General features: G+C 41.2%; 1 protein-coding gene across 6 annotated transcripts in view; it reads right to left on the bottom strand.

The window, feature by feature from the left end:
- The window catches only part of LOC105013918 (ral GTPase-activating protein subunit beta), a 33,953-nt gene extending 21,059 nt beyond the window's left edge, over positions 1-12,894 (bottom strand). For 2 of the 6 annotated variants that reach the window (XM_020051934.3, XM_010875791.5), the window contains exons 1-13: positions 12,443-12,889; positions 11,440-11,663; positions 10,900-11,102; positions 9,226-9,392; positions 8,711-8,897; positions 7,790-7,921; positions 6,505-6,683; positions 6,077-6,222; positions 5,494-5,719; positions 2,043-2,244; positions 1,562-1,729; positions 1,028-1,142; positions 756-903 (exon numbers count right to left, since the gene is read on the bottom strand). In XM_020051934.3, the coding sequence (XP_019907493.2) occupies positions 756-903; positions 1,028-1,142; positions 1,562-1,729; positions 2,043-2,244; positions 5,494-5,719; positions 6,077-6,222; positions 6,505-6,683; positions 7,790-7,921; positions 8,711-8,897; positions 9,226-9,392; positions 10,900-11,102; positions 11,440-11,616 (2,050 nt within the window). In that variant the 5' untranslated portion in view covers positions 11,617-11,663; positions 12,443-12,889. Of the gene's footprint in view, positions 1-755; positions 904-1,027; positions 1,143-1,561; positions 1,730-2,042; positions 2,245-5,493; positions 5,720-6,076; positions 6,223-6,504; positions 6,684-7,789; positions 7,922-8,710; positions 8,898-9,225; positions 9,393-10,899; positions 11,103-11,439; positions 11,664-12,442 lie in introns of all 6 variants that reach the window. The other 4 variants (XM_013136496.4, XM_010875789.5, XM_010875790.5 and 1 more) reach the window with 3 other exon arrangements.
- Positions 12,895-17,106: the final 4,212 nt, after the last annotated feature.

The following is a 17,106-nucleotide window of genomic DNA, read 5'->3' on the forward strand; positions in this document are numbered from 1 at the left end:
CCCGTAACTGCTTTAAAATGGATTCTAGTGGCCAGAGTCTTTGTGAAACAGACACTGCAGTGCTTGGCATTTTCTAAAGGGAATAATGTCCGGCAGCTAGGTTTAGTCAACAAAACAGATTGTTACCAGCCTAGCTTCGTGATTTCTTTGACTAACTTGATTTGCAATTAAGTCACAGACCAAGTTGAGGTAAAAGTAACAAAACATGTTTTATCTCCTGAAACAATATATGTAACCTCTTTTGAATTAAAGGTCATATCTCTGACAAGATACACTCTGCTCCATGCGGTCCCAAAAGTACACTAGTCCAACAAGGAGCTGAACAAGACAGCATAAAAAGAATGTACATCACAAACAAGCCCTAGTGCATTAACAAGCCTACAACATTTGTATTCATCAAGCCCTTTTACACCATTGCCAGCCGATCATTCTTCACTGTGAAAACAGCTAAATATTTCACACACCCTAAACTCCATGGAACTACCGCAAGCCCGAAAAATGTCCATTGAATTTATGCTTTACAGAGGCTACGAAAAAGAATTGCGAAAAAAGCAAGTTGGGAAGGATACTGTTATGTAAAGTAAAGTCTGAAAAGGCTGGAGTCAACTACAGTCAAAAAGGGGATAAAGACGACAAAGAACAAGTTTGGAACAAACAGGAGGAAAGAGCAAGGTAAAGAGAAAACTAAGGATAGAAAAGACCCGAAGAAATAATGACAGAAATGATGGTGGAAAACGATAGTGACAGTTGAAGACCTAAAATGAGCTGGGTGTTGTAGGGGTCCGTCTCCGTCTGCAGGGCTCCGATGAGGATATTGACCAGACGTAGTCTCAGGGACAGGAAGGAAACGGACTGGTCATGAGGTGACCCATCATCTTCACTGAACTTCCCCTCCAGAAGAACCTACACATCAGGAAACAATTACATTCAAATGTTTGTGACAAGACTAGAGCATGCAGTTGTCACAAGCCATTGTGACCACTGCTGTTAACACAGTAGTCAACATTGGAACTTGAAAGAGATATACCTCAGATTGGATGTTGCCAAAGTGGTGTGGAAGAGGCAACATGGCCAGCAGGATTTGTATGGAAGCTCTCCTCAGATCTGTGGGGTTCACGTAGGGCTTGAACTTAGACAACTCCCTGGAGCAGAGAGGGACAGTATCCTAGAGTTAGCTTTACTAGAGCAGGAATAGGCCACTCAATTTGGCCACGGGACAACTTATTTTCAGCAGATCGTCAGAAGGCCAGAAGATATAAATATATTCAACACTGCACCTCAAAAAGAGATTGTATTTAAAAAAATAAATATGTTATGCTTACATTACAGTAAAACCCCACATCATAATGTTTCATTCTTTTTGGGATGACTTGGAATAGATTTCCTACATTAAACGTACTGAACTGAAAAACTTCAGTGTTCGGTGCAGGGGTCACATTCCGTTTGATTTGACTTACATAAACTATTTGGTCATTTTAAATCTAGTTTATGTAGTCAGTAAGCCTTGTTCAAGTTTGGCCAATTTAGACAAATATACATTAGATATATTTTGTATGGTCACCGGTCTGGCAAAATGGTCTCCAAAGCTGAGATGAAGTAGGGGACCACCACATTGACGCCCTTCAGGTCAGAGCAGAACAAAGAGGAGGAGTTGAGAATGATGCTGGCCAGCACAGGTCTGCAGATGAAATCCCGGATTTGGAGGCCCTGTATCAGAACCATGTAGAACCTGCAGGGAAAGACAATATTTTAGACCAAAAACAGATTCACAGTAACTGAACTTGCAGCAGATTAAAACATTAGTCCAGGTAGCTATAAATAATTAAAGCCCAGAGCTAAGCTAGCTCCACAGGCCCAGAGCTAAGCTAGCTCCACAGGCCCAGAGCTAAGCTAGCTCCACAAGTTGCCCTACATGCAGCAGTTCTGCAGACGTACAGGCACGTTTGTCACGTGGTAGAACATTAGTTTAGCATTCTAGCAAATAGGCTTAGCATGCAACTATTCAAGTATGCTAGTAAATTAGCATGATTCTGCCAGTTTACCTGGAAAGGTAGACTGGTAGAATATCCTCTTCAGTCTTCTTACTGCAGAAGATGCGGCACAAGGTGCCGCAGGCCTCAGCACGCCCAGCCTCAAAGCTCTCTGGGAACTCATTGGCATCGAACATTGGGTTGGACACCACAGAGTCAGTGGACATCTGGGAACCCTTCCTTCTCAGCTCCAGACCCACCTGAGTGGCTATGGCTGGGGAACAGACAGGAGGAGTGACAGGAGTTAAAGAACACCAGAATGAGACAGGTGGCTGTCTGCATAAATATAACAACGTAACCATACAAAGGTAAATACTGTACACGCAGCACACAAACACACACAAAGGGTCTTCTGAACAACAGAGTTTGCCAAAAAATTGTTATCAAGGGCTAAGCCAGTGGTTTCCAACTCCGGTCTTTGAGTACCCCGAACAGCACATATTTGTAGGCAAACTCAAGTCAATAAGGGCCTGATAATACGTTGACAACTTGAATCAGCTGTGCTTGGCTGGAGCTCCAATAAAAATGTGTACGGTTGGGGGTAATGGAGGACTTGAGTTGGGAACCACTGGGCTAAGCGAAGGGAATTGGAGTTTGAAACATTAACGTGAAATGTAATTAAAAGTTCAATCAGCAAGGGAACTTTCGCTGTAACACTGAAATGCCAGCACCTACACATTGTACTGCTTAACATCAAAGCATGCCTGAGGATCTGCCTCTGGGGCCACTCAATCTATATTTTAAACATTCATGTCGCACTTTGTCAATTATGTTAAGACTGAACAACCTTTTCAAGAACTGGATAACTGCAAAATCTGTGTCAGCTCCCTTATACGAGCATAATGATGACATTACTCAAGGTACAAACATTCGCCACATGCATTGAGGAATGAAACATCAACAAAAAGTAATATGTGAATGGACAACAGGAGGACAAATCATAAGAGAACTATGAGCTAAATCCAGGGCAAAAAAATATAAATAATAATAATAATTAGTGGATTCTTTTTTTTTAAAGTAACTGAAATAGTGCCATCGTCTGAAACTGGCAGCAATCTGGACAGTGCCGAGGCTGTGTGCTCCCATTAAATTTCCAACCGCTTAACATTTAGAGAATGTTGGTGCAACGCTCAAATGACCATGACATAAAACATAACGATGACTGGCAATGATGACCATGGAGAAATTAAACCAAAACAGGATTTAAAGAACAGATTGCGAGTCAAGAGAAAAGTCACGGCTCCTACTTACAAGATTTATAAGAAAGGAGAATTTGGATAAAAGAGGCTGAAAGATAACAGAAATAGTAGAGACACAAATCAAAGCATTTCAGTATTTTTCTCAATTCATTCTTAAAGCATGAATTGTGTTTTTTCTGCTCAATGGATGACCTGCCACCCCAAAGCTGCTGAAACATCCAACATAGCAGACAAGAGTTGGCATGCAGGACAGACACACCAAAATGAAAACATGAAGAGATAAGAGTCCTTGGGGATCATGGTCAAATTGCCTTCTTTTTCTATCTTAATGTCCTCAATCAGATTTCCTCAAGCCTGATTTTGAAGAACCATATTATTGCAGGTCTTTCCCCAAACTAAGTGCCATTATACCTGGGTCTTCCTTACAGTGGATTAAGAGGAAAAAAAAATGTAAGAATAAAAAACCTGTACAGAATAAATACATTCTTTTGCAATATTGTACATACAGTGCACATAAGTTTGCAAACCCCAGCAGAAATTGTGAAATTTTGGCATTGATTTTGAAAATATGACTGATCATGCAAAAACAATGTATTTTATTTAAGGATAGTGATCATGTGAAGACATTTATGATAGTTGTTTGGCTCCTTTTTGATTCATAATGATAACAGAAATCACCTAAATGGCCCTGATCAAAAGTTTACATACCCCTTGTTTGGCCTTGTCACAGACACACAAGGTGACACACACAGGTAAAAATGGCAATTAAAGGGGAATTTCCCACACCTGTGGCTTTTAAATTGCAATTATTGTCTGTGTAAACAGAGAGATTGCTAGCTCTCACGTGGATGCGCTGAGCAGGCTAGATACTGAGCCATGGGGAGCAGAAAAGAACTGTAAAAAGACCTGCGTAACACAGTAATGGAAAAGGATATCAAAAGATATCAAAAGCCTTGCAAATGCAAGTCAGTACTGATCAATCACTTATTAAGAAGTGGAAAATCAGGGATCTCTTTATACCAAGCCAAGGCCAGGTAGACCAAGGAGTTCAGCCACAACTGCCAAAAGAATTGTTTGGGATACAAAGAAAAACCCAAAGGTAACCTCAGGAGAAATACAGAATGCTCTGGAAAAAGATGGTGTGGTTGTTTCAAAGAGCACAATACGATGATAATTGAACAAAAATGAGCTACATGGTCGGGTTGCCAGATAGAAGCCTTTACTGCGGCAATGCCACAAAAAAAGCCTGGTTACAATATGCCCGACAACACCTTGACATGATACACAGCTTCTGGCACACTAATTTGGAGTGACGAGACCAAAATAGAGCTTTATGGTCACAACCATAAGCGCTATGTTTGGAGAGGGGTCAAAAAGATCTAGAGTGAACATAATACCATCCCCACTGTGAAGCATGGTGGTGGCTCACTGATGTTTTGGGGGTCTGTGAGCTCTAAAGGCACTTGGAATCTCATGAAAATTGATGGCAAGATGAATGCAGCATGTTATCAGAAAATACTGGCAGACAATTTGCATTCTACGGCACGAAAGCTGCACCTGTGACTCTCTTGGACTCTCCAACACGACAATGACCCTAAGAACAAAGCCAAGTTGACCCTCCAGGGGTTACAACAGAAAAAGGTGAAGGTTCTGGAGTGGCCATCACAGTCTCCTGACCTTAACATCATCGAGTCACTCAGGGGAGATCTCAAACATGCAGTTCATGCAAGAAGACCAAAGACTTTGAATGACCTGGAAGCACTTTGCCAAGACGAATGGGCAGCTATACCACCTGCAAGAATTTGCCGCCTCATAGACAACTATTACAAAAGACTGTACACAATATTAAGAACTAAGGGTATGCAGACTTTGGAACAGACTTTGGAAAAAGTTAACTCAAGTAAATGGGTAAGTTAATCCAAACTTTAGACTGGTATTATAGATGAATAGTTTAAGATCCCCTAGGATATGGATCTACTGGAGCAACACTGAGAAACAGTCACCCCATCGTTTTATCATATCCTACGCTCATAAGTCACAAGACTATATAAAACCACCAAGAGACATGAAAAGATTTAATAAAATGTTAGACTAATGCATTATCTTCCTGAAGTCAATGGAGTCTCCACATAGTGCTTGATGGGAAAATATGATCCAGACACAGGAAACGCACACACACGCAACTCCCAATGGAACCCAACCTCCCCAAGCACCTGCGATTGCAGCGTGTCTATCCAGTCAGGCAGGACAGGGTCAGTGCTCACCAGTCATGCTGGGGTCTCGGCTGAGGCTGCTGTGGAGCTTGCAGTGCACCAGGGCCGCGTCAAACAGCCACTGGCCGAACAGGTTGAGGATGCTGTTGACCTTGGGCCTGTTGGGGGCGGGCAGGGGCCGCGTTTCCCAGCTGCTCTGGTTGGGGCTGGCCAGCAGGGTTGGGGACGATGACGACTGCTGCGACACAGACACTTTGGCCGGCTGGGCTGCGATGACCTGAAGTGGAGGGGTCGGTGGGAAGACTGGTCAATAAAGTGGGTTAGCAGAGTTCGGAAACCGGCAATTCATTTACATTTTTGTCATTTAAAACATGCTCTTATCCAGGGCGACCTACAGTAAGATTCACTGGAGTTGAACGGAAAGCTATTAAAAACCGGGATTTCTGTGTTTCTATCTCAACACAAGTGCAAACCTTGCCCAATCTAGAACTCCAGACAGACGCCAAAGTACTGAAAGGAACAGAAATAATACTTGAAACCAGATCTGCGGAAATTGGGTGATGACGCAGGCCTAAGCAGAATAGCGGCCATGATGACGTAGAATGGGATTGGTGTAGGCTATACAGTTACTCACATTGGAACTCTTGCTGGTGGTTTTGGTGACCACGGTGTGCCTCTGCTTGCGGCTGTGTGGAGGGGTGGTGTTGTTGGAGGGTGGGGACATGCTCAGTCTGTTGACCGGCGTGGGTGGGGCACTGTCAGCCCGGAGCCGTGAGATGCCTGCGGAGAAGGGACGGATCCCAAGAGCCACACTCGGTTAATGCTGCTAACGATTCGTATATTCACGAGGTAACCTGCAATTTAAAACATGTCACACTACGGTGATTTAAGCAGATGCTCTGATCAGTTCAAACTACTGACAAAGACAAATTCAGACCAGGGTGTGGGGGTCTATTAGATTTACATTCAGTAAATCCCTGAAAGTAAACAGCCTTTCAGTGAGAACGGAGGGCTTAAATGGTCCCAGATCCTGAATGCACCGCAACACAGAGCTCTTCTCACCTAGAAAGGCCTCCACCAGTGTGCTGACCCCCCGCATGGCCCGGAAGAAGATCAGTGGAAGCTGCCTGAGGCAGGGGTGGAGCACCACCTCGTGGGGGATGCCGCTGGAGTTCAGGAACTGTTCCTGGAACTTGGGCGTGGTGCTTACCAACGTTGGGTTACTCAGGTCCACAGGGTTGCTATGGAAACCACAAGGGACAGGACTCGCAACTTATCCATCAAGCCGTTACTCCCAAAAACAGATGTTTCAGCGTTCGTTGGCTATTCCCATGGAAACATAGGGAATAGGGAATCGATAATGAACATCAAATTACATTAAATACAGTGAGACACAAAGATTGGTTTGGACGGTAGAAAGGGTTCACACCATTTCAAATGAACCAAACTAAGGTGAACCAAGTGCCAGAGTTTTGAAAAGAACGCTTCAAACCAATGTGGTGAGAAAACCACCCATTTCCTAGGCTTGTGTTTACCATAAGCTCCCTGTGTCACTCCCAAAGCCCTACATATATATCCCATAGGCTTTGAGTGACCATCCCCAGCAAAGTTAGTCCCATTAATGCCTATTAAAATATAATACTATTGCACTCCAATTTAGCCATGTTTTTATTGCAAGTGGGGGAAATGTATTTGGTCAGAAAGAAGAGGTCCTCACTCACACAGGACTGTAGGATAGAGGTGCCAAGAGGACAATATTTCCACATGTGTGTATCGCTATTTCAAATCGATAAGATGTTGATAGTAAAACTGTTTTGAGCTCAATATTTAGGGTTGAGAATAGAAAATGAAAACCTTAAAAAAAAGATATATAGTAGATATCTTACAAATAGGGCAGCATGATACAGAAAACATTTAACTGCACATTTCAATTAAAAAAAAGTATTATTGTAATTTGACTAACAATATAGATAATCAATTGAATTAACTTTGATGCTGTTATTTGTGGGATGGGGGCATGATTTTTTTTGTGCTAGAAGGAATCAACCAGCCACATGGGGGTGAGTTGCTCACTCATACCAGCAGACAGACACTATGAGAATCATGAGGGAAATTCCCTTTGTTGTTCTACTAATTAATTTCTGTACAAAGAACGTGGATGTTTAAAAAGTGCAATATTCACCAGCCCTACTCCCCTTATGTTTTCCGCACAAAATGGCATTACATGGCTGCAGTCTGGAGATCTAGAAGTGTATTTTTATATTCATATTTACCATGATAAATATAAAATGAATGACAACAGAAGGCAGCAACTCTCCACTTTTCCACAGAAACAGAAGATCTCTACCTCAGCATGTGGAGGAAGCGGAACCAAGTCTGTGCCACACAGTCGTTGTCCATCTCCACTGGAATTAGGTTGGTGTCCTCCTCAGGGACTTTAAACTGAGGGAACGAGGGGCCCTGGGTGAATCGCAGCATCCTGAATGGAAAAGACACAGGCACATAATTCGGCCCATTTCTTATATTGTGTCCACACTTATCTTTCCTGTAAATCAAAAGGCAGATAACATATCTCTGCTACTTGCACTGAACCACCTGTACATTATTAGTTTAAATGTCAGCAGAAGAACCTTTACAGGCAAAATGCCACCTGGCAGACCTGTCCAAAAGTGGAATAACCTGAATTTGCAAAAGACGTTTTAGGTTGTCTAGTTAGGACATAGTCGTTTTTAGAACAGGTAGCAAGTCAACGCCATGTCCCAATCTGTTAAGCATTATCTATCTGGACTAGATTCAAGATAAAATGTAAAGAAACATGATTAACTGGATTTCCCAGATCTACTGATTTGATCAGGCTACAGTCTAGAATCAGGAGACATTTTGGATTAAGTCAGTTACCTGGAGGCTAATCACATAGATCCAGGACCTGGTTACATTTTGGATTAAGTCAGTTACCGCAGTGGTTCCCAAACCTCTCCTGGGGCCCCCCCAGCCATTCCTTCTTTAAGATGTATCCCAGAGCTAGCTCACCTGATTCAACAAGGAAGGGTTTGTTAATTAGTTAAGTTGATTCAGGTGTGCTAGCTCTGGAATACATCTAATAGATGGAATGGCTGAGGTGGACCCAGGAGAGGTTGGTGAACCACTGAGTTACCTGGAGGCTAAACACATAGCTCTAGGATCAGGCTACAGTCTGGATTAAGTCAGTTAAATGGAGGCTAAGTACATAGCTCTAGGATCAGGTTACAGTCTGGATTAAATCAGTTACCTGGAGGTGAGAGCACAGGCCACCCTGCTCCACTGCTCCACTACAGGGGGATGGTGCCGCCAGTTGGCCAGCATTTCTCTGGCGGTCTTCCAGTAGGGCGGAGTGGGAAAGCAGCGGGCGCAGGCCAGTAGCCACACCTCAAACAGCACTGCCATCAGCTTCTCTGCCAGCTTCTCTGCCACACCCACTAGGCACCGACACCGACCAAGCATTAATCGTTTCTTGTATTTGTTGAACCTTTCATTAACTCAAAGTTCAGTCAGTGACTATTTCACTGATGTAGCCTTGTTTTGAAGCACTGATTGCCAGCTGGCAAAGCATCATCATGAAGTACATAAAAGTAACCAAAGGTGTTCATTTTATACCAGTAATAAGCAAACGGAAATGAGGGACAACCAGGAACAAGAAGGATAATTTGTGTTTTGTTACAAAACATGATATCAAAGTTCCTTGGCCAAATGAACCTGATCCTGAAAAACTGAGAAAGTGGCTGGATGTGAGAGGACAGGGCTTACCTCCAATGGTGGGAGGAGCCAGTAGTGTGTCATTGATCCGGAGGAGGAGGAGCAGAAGAACCTCCCAGGTCTCCCTCACCATGGAGACAGACTCCCTGGCCAGCTTCTGCACCGCTGTCAACACCTGCTGGCACAGCCGGATGTGACTCAGACTGTGTTGTTCTGGCCTAAAAAAGGGGGTGGTCAACAGAAGGTGTGTCAGAGAGATATAAAGACAAGTAGTGTATAAGGGTGAGGGGGGGGGGGGGGGGGGTTGCAACTGACAACTATTTAGATATTTTCTTTTTTATACATTTTTTTCATTGATTAAATGGATAGATAAAATACATCAACTCCAGAATCAATTGAAAGTATTTTATTTAAAATAAACAAGATTTGTGTTTCTTATCCTTTTACAATGCCTTAATTAAAACAACTGTAGGCAGTAGTTAGAAAACAAATAAGAACATGTGCAAAAACTAAAGGGTTATCATGATATCATTTTCATGAGTGTTGAAAAAGCATTCCAGAGTATCATGAAGCTGGTTGAGAGACTTTTGACAGATACTGTAAATATTATTGGAAATTGTAATGCATTTAAATGCCTCAACATTTCTGCTGTGGATGAATATAGAACTCACCAAATGTGACAATAATGGGTCAATTCATCAGTAACATCGTGAATGGTTAGCTGGATGGAGCTGCTCAACTGCTCAAGTAGATCACCAGTTTGTTGGTGAAGAACTGAATGTTACCTCAGCAGTGCATTCAAGATGAACTATTTCTCAATTAAAAACATAACTCCATGATTACATATAACGAAAGCACTATTCATATTCTGTCATCACAGCTACAACGTGTTTTCTATCTAAATGCTCATGCATTAAAGTCATGCTCCCGTGCCATGAGAGTTCTGCGTTGCTCATTTGTTCTGCGTTTGCAACAAACTACTTTTGTAGAGTTCTTAAAGTGGTCCCATACGGTACTTTGAGCTTTTTTTTCTCACAACTTTGCTATGGTGTTATCCTCCACCATCTTCCATAATGTATTTTTTTGCTGCGTCTTGTGTAGACATGACTCTATAATGCCATTCGTTACCAACAATTTTTGTTATCAACGTTATCGATTTTCATTGATTAGTTGTTACTGCCCTAAGGGGATGTACACGCGTTCTGATTGGGGGAGAAGTGTGGAATTACACCTTGTCCCATTGACCTGATATTGTTCCGTGAAAGCTCAGATGATGCAGCATGGCACTCACACAACCAGTGATGTGGGCTAATGAGAAGTGTGTGCTCACTACTGTAGGAGTATTCTGCTAAACTATGCTAACATTAACGCACTTATAAGAGGAAACACTCAATAAACAGGCAACGTGAATAAACCACCATAGCTTACTTTTTTCCATGTCATTTCATTCAGACAGTGCACTAAAGACTGGTCATGAATTCCTGGGTCTCAGTTACCCGGAAAGATCTTGATTATACATCACATTTACATCTTGCTTCAACATTAACTGATTGGGTAGTTTACTGAAATACTATATAGAAGAGATCAAAACGATATTGTCAGAACTATACGACCAAATGTAAAGGCATGGATCTCACCCCCCCCCCCACCACCAACACTAATCACCAAGTTGTCACTCAATCACGGTCAACATATGGGAAAATCATGCCGCACTCAGCCCCGTACCTGGGTAGGAAGACGTTGTACAGGTGCTTCAGGATGACCTGGACATACAGGTTTGGCTCCTTCACCACCGGCTGTGGGATGGAGTCTCTCTGTGTCACCAGGGCCATCATCCAGTCTGTGTACACGTCCACACATAGCTTCACCGTGTCCCCCTCCAGGGGAAGAGTTAGGCCATAGCACAGCACCTCCATGGTCCACTTCACCTGTAGAGAAACAGTTCACCTCAGAGAAACAGCTATACCTGATTCACCCTATATATTTCATGACCTGCATTTTCAGAAGTATTACATGTATTTGAGATATACACATACATTTCGTATACTGTTTCCACTGTGTAAAGACAAGTGCGTTGCATTTATTTAGTCTACTACGCCTAAGAGACACCGCAGACCTTGCGAGGCCCATTATTCACTAACAACTTGAGGCCAATGAAAGGAATGTACTATCTGTGAGTGTCTTGTTTTGTCTGTTTTTTATCTGTTTGTTTGTCTGTTCTCGGGCACTATTCATTCCAGTCCACATCAATGGTAAGCCTCTCACCTCTTTGTCGGTTTTCAGGATGTTCTCTGTGGCCACAGGGCTCATGGTCGTCCCCAAGGGCTTAACCACTGCATTGGCCACCTCCAGCCCCACGCCTTTAGGGAATGTGTGCAGGACACTGAGGTGGCCCTGGTCACTCTGCACCACTAGGTGCAGCGAGCGCCAGTCAGAGTACATGGTGCAGCAGATCCACTCTCCACTCTACTGTTTCCACCAATCTCCACCTGCACAATCCACACCCACGGGGATAAATATAGCAAATAAGCTAGTTTTCTATTATGGTTTCAGATGTTTGATGATTGTCATTCTATGTGCAGTCAGTGCGTGTGGAACAAAGGTCTAACAAGAAAGAAAAACTAACTAGAAATAATGTTAAGTTAATGTTAGGCCTACCGCAGTTAAAAGTTGACTGTGAAAAGTGGGCGTCAGTGGTTAACGTTAGTTAGAATGGCTAGATACTTCAGTTACATCAATTACAAAAGCAATTAATTACTGTAACGCGTTACTGAACACCAAAACAGCCTAAAGAGACGAGCTAACCTAGCTAACACTACCATGAACAGTACGTTTCCCAATTAACGTTATGATCTATAACAGTAACACACACCGTAAGAAGCATAACATGTTGGATCTGATATTACTTCAGTATCCTGTTTAGCTACTTACACCAGGAAGCATCTGTAATGAGCAGATAAAGTAGGCTAACGTTAGAAGAAAGCTCTGCAATTTACCTAGCTACAACAACTAATTAAGTCCGTACATGAAATCTTGCACGTCTACTTGTGTATAATACCTCCCAACAACAAATTATTTCGTTTCTATTGAATGATTATCCGTAAGTAGGTAGGGATCTAGCGATCTTCAGCTAATAGGAAGCTGTTGTCATGTAGATAGCTAACTACTGTAGCTACCAGTGTTGGCTAGTTATACTAGCAAACGTTAGCTAGCTAGTTACGAACTGCTTAAGAAATTAAATGTACAGGTACATGTCTTTTGCGTTTACCTGCACCATTGAAAATAGTCTTCATAACGACGTCATTTGTACTGTACTCACATACGTATTAACCTAAAATAGGCATCATCCGTCCACAGTGTCAAGCCTAAAAGAGGACTGACTGGTGTGCTGATTTGGCTACTACCTTCAATCCAGTCATGCAAAACGAGTGAAGCTAGCCACTACAAGCATTTGCCAAAATAGTGGAATCTGCGTTAGTCTTCAAAGTAATAGTCTCCAATTGAAATAGTCGCAAATTGATACGAATAGTGGAATCATTCCAAATTACAATATTTAAACATGGTTGGGATGTTTTCATTTAGCCAATGTAAAAACAACGGTATTCGTGCAGGACAAATTGAATTACTGTACACGCGAGCTCTGTTAGGATTTCCCTATGGAAATAAATGTAAATACGCTAGAACGCAACAATAGGGTATCGCTAGGTCGAGGTACTGCCCACTTCAACTGAAGCTAGTTACCATAACGTTTGGACACAATAGCCCCAATGTTTCATCTTCAAAATAAAGGTGCCCTATTGGAAGTATTGCAAGATGTTACTTCAAGTGGAATAATGCCAATAATGGGCTCCATGGTGTGGTTTTGAAATAGGCCTGATCTACCAAGTGGTAAAGAGTAATAACTTGGTGTCTAACATTGTGTCTTCCTAGTTAGGGGCATATATTTTCAATAGTCCACTTCACTGCTAAAGGAAATAACTTGCTGCTAGATGATTGGTGATCTACAAGGTTTAAGGGTCAGCGCAATTAGTAATTGTTTTTGTAATCAGTGGCAGTATCAAGGGGGAGGAGTTTTCCCTTGCTATGCAGTGATCAATTAGCTTTAGTACACATTTCAATCACAAATTCAACAACAAAGATTAGGGATCTTTTTTGAGTGACTCATAAAGATGGTCGGTGAAAAGTAGAAGGGTAATAATAACAAATCTGACATGGAGTATCACTTAAACATTGTCAAGTGCATAATAATGCTGTGGCTGATGTATTACAAACTACACAGACACATTACATATATTTATCTTTCTGAGCTGATTACCAAGAAGACGGTGCTGTTTCTGGATTGCCAAGTTACAGTTTTCCTCTCCATGCGAGGCATCTACCATACATGATGTTAGGAAAGCACGGAACATCAAAGATTACAGCCACCCAGGCTGTGGTCTGTTCACACTGCTGCTGTCTGGTAGACACTACTGGAGCATCGGAGCACGCACTTCTAGACTCACAGTTTTTGCCCTCATGCCATAAGGCTTCTCAACCAGCAAGACTGATCTATGATCATATGAACATTCCAAATGCTCTGATGTCTTTCTATGTACCTTAGTATATTTTAATGTACTATTTTTAGGCATATTACACTTATTATATTTATAGTATTCAATACTTGTACCCATTTTGTTCATATTCACCATTCTACAGTCTTTAAAATTTCTGCTAGTTTACATTGTTATGTATATTTTTGCTATATACATTTCCTAATTCTTAATGCATAGATTTCATGTGCCATGTCACAAGAATTTCATTGTTCAGAATGACCTGTTTTATTTTAAAATTGAAATAAAATGACTTTAACATGGAAATGTTATGCAAACCATAAATAGCCATACATTTGTTTTCAATGTGAAGATTGCTGAGAAAAATATCTACATTACTTGTATTTTTTGGATGGTTTTTGAATGATTTTGCAGAACCATCCAAAAACCGGCAACTTGTGTATTTCTGCTTAATTAAGTGTCCCATTGGTCATTCAATCACACACACACTAAATTAGTGTGTGCAAACATGGCCCAAATGTTGTACTTTAAATCTGCTTCCTTCATTATTTTGTTAAATCAATCACTGAGAGCAATAGAGTGAAAACCCTGTCTTGTCCGTTCATTTACCTCCAAGTCAGTGATTAGGTCACTTCTTGAAAGTACAGTGCATTGATGCTTTATACCACCAGAGGGCACCCTTCTCCCTTGTTACACAAAACATTTAATTCACACTGAAACCACAATGGTTAAAAATTATCATCTTGACGCATCACGCAGAATTTAGTTAGTGTAATGTTCTGAATACATTCCATCAAGCTTTCCATACATAAAGAATAAAAATTAAGTTAACTAAAAGTATTGGAAAAGCTTAGTGCCGTCTTATTTGGTTTAACACGTACCTAAAACAGAGTCTGTTGAACAAATACTAACACATTTAAAAATGTACTATGACTATACTAATTAGCATAATTAACATGATTAACATGAATCAACCCTATATCGTGAAGTGTTCTAGATAGAGAGACCATACCATCTTTTCTTCCCCTTTAGGCTATCCAAACTGAAAAATCAGCTATGACTGTATCAATTTACGTAATTAGCATTAATTAACCCAACACAGTATCTTCTGAACTATTCAATCTTGAGAGAACAAATCAGCTTTGTTTTATATTTTGTATTTCCATAATTTTGATTTAACCATAAAAAATATATTTTGGACTGTTCAAGCTAGATGGAACAAACCAGATTATTTTCACATGATGTCATTAATGTAAACAAGCTGGCAAGCACACCATGTTTACTTCAGTAAATATTTTTTTTCCTGAATGCATTTACATGACAAACCATTTGTTCTATTGACTCAGGGTTGCATACATGTAGAACAGCGATTAATTGCTGCATATATATCATGCAGCTATATTTTGTATGTATTGCCATTATCCTTTCCTTGCCCTTACCAATGCCATTTCTGATGTCTCCAGTGACAATAACCTTGAACTCAGGCCAGTAACAAAGTTTTCATCTACTGTCAATCTCATGCCCTCAATTAAATCTGAATAACAAGAAGTTAGCTGCCAGCTGAGATTTGCTTTGTACACTGTTCAAAAAAAATGAAGGGAACCTTTAAATCACACAGGTCTCAATGAACAAAATATATTAATGATCAAAATCTGTACTGTACATTGTTCAACCTCACACTGAACATCAAAGTAAATAACTGAAAAGACTGGCTGTTCCAACTTGTGTGAATTTCATCATAGCAACTCATGATGTGACTCAGTTGTGTGTATGGCCCCCACGTTGCAAACCAGTCACGCTGGATGACTTTGCAGGCAGCATAACGTTCTCAATGGCATTTCCAGACTCTTTCACGTCTGTCACATGTGTGTCTGTCTCATAGTGTCTATTTCTGACAGTTTGGTAAGAAACACACCAGTAGCCTGCCGGAGGGCTCTGGCAGTGCTCCTCCTGTTCCTCCTCGCCCAAATGAGCAGATATTGGCCCTGCTGCTGGGTTGATGCCCTTCTACGGCCCTGTCCAGCGCTCCTCGTGTAACAGCCCATCTCCTGGTATCTCCTCCATGCTCTTGAGACTGTATTGGGAGACACAGCAAACCTTGTGACGGCACGCATGGATGTGCCATCCTGGAGGAGCTGGACTACCTGTGCAACCTGAATGGGCTGCAGGTACCACCTCATGCTACCATTAGTGACAAGGACACCAGTAAAACATAAAAGTAGAGAATAATCAGTCAGGAAGGTTAAGGACAGATCAATTGTCTGTGGCAACCACCTCAAAACCATTCCCTTTTTAGGGGTTGTCTTGCTTTTGCCTCTACAGTGCACCTGTTGTCAGTTTCATTTGCACCAAAACAGATAACACTGATTCACAGTCACGTATGCTTCCTAACTGGACAGAGTGATATCCCTGAAGTTTAATTGACTTGGTGTTATACTGTGATGATGACATGTTCCCTTAATTATTATGAGCTGTGTATGTTTACTGAACTTAAGCTAATAAATTTACATCAAAAGCTTTTGATTTACTCCTTTAACAACAATATTGGTTGACTTTAACACTGGCAGCTTTCTGGAGGAAAAACATGTGGTCTTCAGTACAGTCCCTTATAGAATTATTGACAACCTATTTAAATATGAAAGAAAGGCAGTGACAACATTTTGTTTTTCAGCTTGATCTTACACAAAAAAAATCTAATGAACCTAAAGTTTAATTGAGTGAAAATTGTTAAAAGAAAAATAAATCATGATCAAGGAATAGTTTTTAGGTTATACTGTTATATTTTCAGAGTCCAAATTTCCATCCATTCATATTCTATTGATACTTCTTTGAAAGTTTGTTGAAAATATTACTTCCTGTTGATAAGAAACATGTTTAGAGTAAGTTCTAGGGTAAGGGTCAAGGGGGTGTCAGGGATAGTGGATAATGAATATGTTTCAGACTCACCCCACAGGTTTTCAATGGGGTTTCAGGGGACTTTGATGGCCATTGTAAAAGCTTTAAGATGTCTTGGTGTGTGTATTCTCAGCTGTCTTCAATTAAGATGTACAAGTTCAAACATAGCATGTCACCAGGCTAGTTTTATGTTGGGAAGTATGTTTATTTATTAGTGTACTTTCCCCCTCCCTCCCACCTTCAAGCCCCCAGACCTTCACAATCAATGCATTACTGTGCTGATTTCATACAGCAGAATTTGCATTTCTGTTACTTAATAACAGGTATAGGACACAACAGCTGACATCACTATCCCAAGGTATTACCAACGGCCCAAAACCATATTATTCACACCTGATTTCAGCTTCAAGTCATCGGCCTCTTGGAAATCCCACAGTTGGTTTGTGCTATTCTTGTACAAGTCCATTATTAAGAAATTCAGAGAATA

Source organism: Esox lucius, chromosome 12, assembly GCF_011004845.1.
Source record: "Esox lucius isolate fEsoLuc1 chromosome 12, fEsoLuc1.pri, whole genome shotgun sequence".
Lineage (NCBI taxonomy): Eukaryota > Metazoa > Chordata > Actinopteri > Esociformes > Esocidae > Esox > Esox lucius.